General features: G+C 33.4%; 2 protein-coding genes across 2 annotated transcripts in view; both read left to right on the top strand.

Moving 5' to 3' along the window:
* Positions 1-278: 278 nt before the first annotated feature.
* On the top strand, positions 279-569 carry LOTGIDRAFT_130161 (hypothetical protein; the record flags this gene model as incomplete). Its single annotated transcript, XM_009065162.1, has 1 exon — positions 279-569. A coding segment is annotated over one exon (291 nt), but the record flags the coding sequence as incomplete, so codon positions are not given.
* A 2,561-nt stretch (positions 570-3,130) lies between these two features.
* LOTGIDRAFT_130112 (hypothetical protein) overlaps positions 3,131-8,466 on the top strand; it is a gene marked incomplete at both ends in the record, with an annotated part of 24,463 nt that continues 19,127 nt past the window's right edge. The window contains 9 exons of the mRNA XM_009065161.1: positions 3,131-3,223; positions 3,866-3,928; positions 4,436-4,474; positions 4,746-4,850; positions 5,058-5,138; positions 5,444-5,606; positions 6,497-6,678; positions 7,267-7,377; positions 7,728-7,870. Coding sequence (XP_009063409.1) covers positions 3,131-3,223; positions 3,866-3,928; positions 4,436-4,474; positions 4,746-4,850; positions 5,058-5,138; positions 5,444-5,606; positions 6,497-6,678; positions 7,267-7,377; positions 7,728-7,870 — 980 coding nt within the window. The remainder of the gene's footprint in view (positions 3,224-3,865; positions 3,929-4,435; positions 4,475-4,745; positions 4,851-5,057; positions 5,139-5,443; positions 5,607-6,496; positions 6,679-7,266; positions 7,378-7,727; positions 7,871-8,466) is intronic.

The following is an 8,466-nucleotide window of genomic DNA, read 5'->3' as shown; positions in this document are numbered from 1 at the left end:
TCTGATGCTCTGCTCATTTTTATCAATGTTTTGATGTCCTTGTACTGTCTGATGTCCATCTATTTTTGATTTTCATATACGTTCATATGTCCATCAATGTTTTGCTGATCATCAATGTTCCTATGTTCATTGATGTTCTAATGTCCATCTATGTTCCTATGTTATGATGTCCATCATCGTTATTATGTTCATTAAGTTCTGATGTTCATCTTTTTTCTTATGTTCATTTAAGTTCTGATATCAATCTATATTCGGATGATCGTCAATGTTCTGATTTTCATCAATGTTCTGATTTTCATCAGTGTTCAGATTTTCATCAATGTTCTGATGTTCATCTATGTTCAGATTTTCATCCATGTTCTGATGTTCATCTACGTTCTGATGTTCATCTATGTTCTGATGTTCATCTGCGTTCTGATGTCAATCAATATTCGGATGATCATCTATGTTCTGATGTTCATCTATGTTCTGAGGTTCATCTATGTTCTGATGTCCATCTATGTTCTGATGTTCATCTATGTTCTGATATCCATCTATGTTCTGATGTTCATCTTTGTTCTGATCAATAAACGTTTTATCAGTAGACTCGCCAAGAAAAAAAAAACAGGTCAAAAGATCGCAGGCAATCGTCTTTGAATCTCAAGACTTAATTCTGTGTGGTAAAAACTCGGCCATTATTCAATTCTTTCTGGTTGGTTGGAATGGTAATGGTATTAGTACAAGTACCCTATTTCAAACAGCAAGTAATTGTCTTGTGTGACTAATGATTATTACTAAAGACTACCTAAAGCTACCGTACAAATTGCTTGATATTACCTCTCCTAATCTTATCCCGATCTCCACTCCATTTTATTGAGGAGAATTTACATGGGAAGAAATGCAATTTCACTTCTAAATCTAAATATAGTGAAATAACGGAAATTATTTACATGTTTCAGAATAAGATTCCACATGGGTGTACGAGTTAGACGGGCGAAATCATGTAACCTTTGATACTGCAAGAGAATTTACTTGGAAGGGAAATGAGATTGCAGTTCAATGTCAAAATAAAGTACAATAACGGAAATTATTAACAGGTTAAAGATTTTGATTTATCGGAGGTTCACGAGTCAGGCGACATTGCGCAACCTTTGATATAGAAGTCCGAAGTAGTCTTAATAAAGGGTTACATCAACGTCATTGGTCAGTTTAAAGGGATTGTAAAGAGGTTTGCTCATTTCTTTTTATATATATCGGGAACACTGATAGAATCGATTTGTACCATACCAATTTTCAGTCAGACGTCTGTGGTTCTTGCAATTCAACTAAAGATAAGTGTTTATGACGTCACTATCACCTAATGCCACTTGATAAACGCTTAATTTTAGTACACTTGAATAAACCAAACACGTCTGACTTAAAATCAAAATATTGCAAATCGATGCTATCAGAGTCCCTTATACAATATTTAGAAAAGTTTAGAAAACCGAGTTTAAAATCGCTTTTAAATCATAGTATTGCAATATTCGGTATCAATAATTAATCCTATTTAATCGCGACTACTTACCATCCCTTCATTATATTTTGATTATCCAGTTGTGCAATTTCGCTCTTCTGCAACAGCATTCATAATTCATAAAGAATGAAGAGCATAATGGTAATATAATATCCTCGACATCCTTTCAACTGTTTTAATTGTGACATAAAACTTGTGGTAAATTTGTTTGGCTACAGAATACAGATCATACGAAACTATGTATGGATATAACACACGAACGTAGTTCACAACCATTTTGAATCTCTTCCTCGACTAAATAAGTCGAATTTTGATAAAGTCTACATTATTTCAACTAAGCCTTCAAATCACGTTTAAAGGTTTAGAAATGGCTTTAAATGTGTATTGAAGGCCCCGTTGAAATATTATAGGCTTGTTAGAAAATCGACTAATTAAGTCGAGGAATAGATTCAAAATGGCCGTAAACTACGTTCGTGTGTTATTACCATCTAAGAACCAGTTTCGAATGTATGCGGTTGAGCTACCATCCTTATCTTATTTACCGTATATTACATGTGTCTGTGTACATTAAACATATCGTCCAAACTCATAGAAGCTATAATCTTAAATCTACAAATTAATCGCATTAAGTGTCTTTGATGTTGTTTGGTATTATAATGCCGGCAGATAAAAAAAAAGCTATGAGTGATACCAGATTATTTTCAAAAACACTTGCCGTGAAATGAGGACATTTTTCAGTAGTAGCAGGCCTTACGAAATTCCTGTCTTGTATAAATAAACGGTATATTCTGTGGAGAGCATTGAATGACACAGCCGCCCCCTCCCCCACACTTCCTTCCAAATCAATCTCACCTACGCCTATGTTATGTTATCATTGCCTCATGCCTCATTGTCAGGGGGAGCCGCGGCAAAATTTCCCTTATTGCACCCTGCATGGCGTCACCAGTCAAATCAATGATCGTAACTTATATAGGCCTACATGGTTATATATACTAGATCATGGGTTATTTCTGAAATCACACAAAATAATATAGCCTACCCGCAGATATAAAGATATTATGGTGTTATTGGTGACAACTTCTTTTGAAAATGCTCATGATTGACTATGATACCTATTTCAGTCGTTGCCCTCATTGTAGACCAACCAGAAGTCGAACTGGTAGGTAAATATTTAAAGGAACAACAAGCCTGCATCCTGAATAAGCAGTTTTCGTCAAATTTTTAAGGCAAATTTTTATCTAATTACTCAATTAAGTAATGTGTTAATCGAATTTTTAATTAAAAATGCTGGTCAAGTAGGGATATAAATTTTCTTAGATGAAAAACAGCACTGGCCTAAACATTTCTAAATATAATTTATCTTAAAGTGTTTCAATGGCATTTAGCAATTGTGAGTTCGATATATAGACGCAGATAAAACTTTAACCTGTGATTGATGTTCCATAAAGCTGTGTCTATATATGATTTATCTTATTAAAACTTTTTAAGTTTTGGTTCAATGAGCTTTAAATCCCCGGAATATTTTACGTAGTTTGCCGATTACGAATGTAGATAACGGAGATACCCGGAATTTACCGAAGCCATTTCCGACTTTTTGTGACCTTCACCTTTCTGTCAATATTGATAATAAAGAAAATGGCCGCGTACCCAAGTCAAGAACATCGGCCATTGAAAAAACAATCTTTAGGACCACCTGACGTTTATCCTCAAGAACACAAACAGCGTGAGGTAAGCACCTTAGGCTTTATATTAATATGCGTTAGTTTTGGGGTCAGTTATGTCCTATCTTCCATGAATTTGGACGTGGTCAATCCTGTTTTTGGTTTCACTTGTCCAGGGAAGAGGCAAGTTAATGAATTCAAATGATGGATGCAACTCTTGTAGAATGATAATTAGGTCTACATGTTAATGGCATTATTGTAGAATTGATAACCAGTGCATCTATTCAATTGTTAATCTTGCGTGTCTGATCGATGTAGCCCTTTACTCAACAATTCAAGTACACATTTTGAAACAGGTGCTTGTTCTTTCTATTAATAACTGCCAGTCGAAATGGAGATGACATTCTCACTCTGCATTAGCCTACTCTTTTTCGATTTGCAACTGTCGATGGACAATCTGTCAGGGCTGTAGGCCATGAGACCTTTGTTTATTGTCCCATCTAAAGGAAAGGACTCTCAGACCTGTATCCCTGACAGGAGGAAACGAGTTGAAGAATGCAGGTCTTGAACCCTGGACCTTCAGTTTCGAAGTAAGCGCGTAGCCATGACTCCCATAAAAATTCCAATATGTGCATCAAGTTATTGCAGAAATGCTTGGTATTATTAGCTCAGATTTTAAAATGTGTAATTATTTGCTTTTACTTTTAAGGATGAACTCAATCAAAGCAGTGTTAAACATGGATTTAGTAATATGCCACAGTTCTCAGATGAGGTAAGTTCTATTGAGAAAATAGTAGGCCCATACCAGCAAGAAGCACACCCTCAACCATATTCACAATGTCAAGCTATTACAAACTTCATACTTATACCTTGACTGCAATAGTCACTAAATTCTTGTATAGGAACGTACCCCAACGAATACAACCTATCACAGAAAGGCTGTAAACATTATAGCTGTATTCACAGACTTTCAGTCGAGACCTCTGAATGGCTGAATTTGCTTGAGTACAATCCAATCAAATCGCTTCATTTATGTGATACATGAAAGGCGACTATTGTAGTCAAAGTATAAGTACAACGCTTGTAATTGCTCGACATTGTGAAGATGACTCAAAACAATACACAAGTCTGAGTTTTCCTTTGAAATTTCGATTGATCAGTGTTCCATGTTGCTTTATCAAAACAAGGAGAAAAACCTGCTACAGAAGAGTTTTGAATGCTTTTCATTTTCTAATTTGTCTTATTCATTTTTCTAAATGTTTTTTGTGTATATTTATAGCATGGATCTGAGAAAAATGCTGATATTACTATTGATAAGGTGAGTTATATAAATATGCCTATAATTCTGTTTAATATTCCCTGCTGAGATATGATTAGTTTATTATACATCACAAAATTACCCCCATTGTACACAGAATAGCAATACTTTTCTTCATGTTCTTAATTTTGAGTTGAAGAACTAAGAAACTTCGGATTAAATTATTGTCTGTGTTAGCAATCCTTCTGGTGTTTCAGTAATTCCATAAAGGTATGACTAGATTTAAACACTAACTTGTACTAATCATTAAAAAAACTTTGTTTTATTTTAGTTTGGTACCTACTTTAGTTCTGTTCTTACCAAGAAAATGGAATACAATACTCTCCAAGACAGTAAAAAGAGACCAACCTTACCACAGAAAGAGATCTTCTGGCATGTAAGTCATGGATAGAATCTGGTCATTATATTTGGTGCTTTTACACAAACTTTGGTTTTGTTAATCCCACTCTTGAGAGATAGTTCCTTTAAGAAGAGGAACATGGCTGTCTGTCATACTTTTGTATTTTGGTAAAGTATAGTTACCAAGCTTAATAAGATGATATTATCATTGTTTGTTGATTTGTGTGTATTCGGGTTATTTTAGGGTCGAAGTAAACCAGCTGTTATGGAGGCATGGTTTAAAGATCTAGCTAATGATAAACCTCTATCGCAGATGGGTAAACGGGTAAGTTTTGAAATTTCAATTTTATTTTTGGGCACCTTCGGTTCAATTCCTCTTAAGATTGTGAAATGCAAACTGATTTCCCCTTGTCAGTAGTGCAGGTTGGAGGAGATGAGATGGAAGTGAAGTGTCTAATGGTAAGGGTGGGACAATAAAACAAAACCACAATATTTGACCTTGCATAGAAAAGAATGGTGCACCTGTCCCTTTAAATAAAGTTTTTGTGCTATTGTAAGTAATGCATCTCAGAGGGGTCATCCTTCTTTCATACAGTGAGTCCTGAAAGTTCATTATGACTTGTGTTTCAGGTACCATTATTAAATCGTAAAGAAGATGTATTTTCTACTCTTTGTGAATATAATATCTCTATGGTACGAGCTTCGTGGTTTATTAAAATGATGGCTGTCTATAATAGTGCTACAATGGAAAATAGGAATGGTAAAAGAAGGCAAACAGTTGATCAAGCTTCAGGTATTTAGATTTAATTTATGTATGAGGGTGATAAAGCAATTTAAATTTTTAATTTTAAAAGATTAATAGAGCATAATTTCAAGAACTGTTATAGCTTTTCAAAAGCACACTTGAGGTTCCTTTGCAAATGAATTGAAATAGACAGGAAATTGAGCTTAATTTCTTTACGAAAGATTCTAATGTCTGAAATTTTGCATTTTTGTTTGTTATTGAAAAAAAAAATTGCCTGTCTGTTTGAAAATGAAAAAAAAATGTGCCTTGTTGTTTGCAATTGAAAAAAAAAAAAATTGCCTTTTTGTTTGCAATTGAAAAAAAAAAAATTGCCTTTTTGTTTGCAATTGAAAAAAAAAATTGCCTTTTTGTTTGCAATTGAAAAAAAAAAATTGCCTTTTTGTTTGCAATTGAAAAAAAAAATTGCCTTTGTTTTTGCGATGAAAAAAAAAATGTGCCTTTTTGTTTGCAATTGACAATTTTTTTTTTCTGGTTATTGACACACATTTTTGAGGGTGTAGAACAGAAAAACTTACTAATAAGGGGAGTTAATATAGCACAACTTACTAATTAAGGGAGTTAATATAGCACAACTTACTAATTATGGGAGTTGATATAGCACAACTTACTAATTAGGGGAGTTGATATAGCACAACTTACTAATTAGGGGAGTTAATATTAAATTCTGTAGAGATACATAATTGGGAATTTTTATATCAGGTGTTATAAAAGTGAACCTTGTTCTGAAAATGGGAAGGGAAATTACTCTCTTATTGTTTAACAAACCAGAAATTAGTTCAACAGCAGGATTTCAAGATTATTTGACAGTAAAGGTGTGGATAAGTGGATAAAAAAGGTTTTGGATTATGTTTCAAGACAGCTAATCTTGTATGTTTTAGAATGGGCTATAGCTTTAACCAAATATTTAAAAGATCAACTACAGAAGATACAAGAATTTTACCATGGAGGTTCAGCAACACAGACTAGTTTTCTAACAGCTCACACACCATTACAGTCAGATATGGAAATTGCTTTAAAACAATGGAACTATTGCTGTCGTTTAGCTAGACACACCTATAATGTAAGTATTATGTATGACTCAAAAGATACACCAGTTATTGGGAAATGCTCCATACATGGATCATCTTATGCCATTGATATCAACTACCAAACTTTCATTCGAGTTTTTTTTATTAACTTTTAATTTTAATTTTAATGCAGCCACTTCAAGCAAGGTCTAACACAGTGCTCTTGAACATTTATCCCAATGACTTTTTGACCTGCAGTTAGCAGAGCCTGAAACATGTTGTTCTAAGAGTTTCATACTGCACATGGGGTCTTAAGATAACAGACCTATTTTCACCCCACTGAAGTTGGACAAGTAGAACTTATTCTCATGTCTACATTTATTACAAAGATATGATTTTTCTAAGTAAAACAGCATGGTTCAGGAGGTTTCTGTCTACCAGCTGATCCTTGGTCAAACCTGTTGGCGCTGATCTTTCTGGATTACGCTTAAATCAACTGGAATATTAAATGAAGATAACTTAATCCAAGGTCATTATACTTTTGCTTGCTGACTCAGAAACTCATTGGAACTTTTGATAAAGGTTTGCTAATTATTGTGATAGGTCATATGATTAAAAACAGTTATATTTATAATTTACAGGAAGGATTATTAGATAGACATGAATATCTGTCATGGCTGGTTGAATTACTAGAAAAAATGAAACAACCAGATGATACTGTATTAAAACTTATCATATTTCAAATATTACATGTAAGTATAGATGTTATCATGTTAAAGGAACAGATGAACCATTTCTTTTGAACAATCATACTTTAGTCTCAGAAACGGCAATTTTTAGCTTAGCCAATCAGTAATAGTGTTCACAGCTCTCCGTTGAAATTTAAGCCTTCAATGACATACTCTGTGATATATAGAAAAGATATCTATAGAAATAGTGAGTAAAATTCCTAGTTTGAAGTATTTTTAATTATGTGATTTTCGTACATTTCGAGCATTCTGAAGACTATTAACATAAATTCAAGACTAAAGTATACACCCCAAAATGTCGCGCCAGTCCCTTTAAAATTTTTATAATAGAATATTTATTTTTTTATTTCCAGTATATGGATGAGGTAACTAACTCTGCGTTATTATCAAGAAAGTTGGCTTATATATGCAGTAAGAAAATCTCACTATTATGTAGTGATGTGGGCACTACCTCACCTAGAACACAGTCACCTATGTTAACTACCAATAGTAATGGGTAAGGTCTTGATTTATATATAGTTTGCCTATAATTTTTTAATCGCTATGTGCCTGAGGATACCAAAAGAAGAACCTGAAATTGTTGTCTAAAACTTTAACCTGTGGTTGATGTTCTATAAAGTTATACCAATCTTACAATACTAAAAGATTTGAGACTATCAGTAATAGTGTTCACAGTTCACTGTCAAAATTTGAGCCTTCAAATCAATGTGTGTCAAGAATTATCTGCATTTGAAAGCTAAAATGATGACAGTCTTGAGACTCTGTCATATATAGAAAAGACAAACAGAAATAGAAAGTGAAAATTTCTAGTTTGAGGTATTTTTGAAGAAATTATGCTGTTTTCTTGCAGTTCTAGTACTTGTGAAGACTATTTACATATATTCAAAACACTAAAACAACCCCCAAAAATGGCGCATCCGTCCCTTTAATAGATAATTGATAGGGAGACCAAATGTTTAGTGCAAATAGTTTTATTAAAACAGACAACTGAAAGTGTTCCTGTACACATTAATGTCACAATGTCAAAGGGAAGAAAAAAGGGTTTATCTACTGTCTCAAATGTACCTTAATATTTTTTTTGTTTCTTTTTTA

The sequence above is a fragment of the Lottia gigantea genome, assembly GCF_000327385.1.
Source record: "Lottia gigantea unplaced genomic scaffold LOTGIsca_68, whole genome shotgun sequence".
In the NCBI taxonomy this organism is placed as follows: Eukaryota; Metazoa; Mollusca; class Gastropoda; family Lottiidae; genus Lottia; species Lottia gigantea.
The sequence above is the reverse complement of the archived record's forward strand: the minus strand, read 5'-3'. Positions and strand labels throughout refer to the sequence as shown.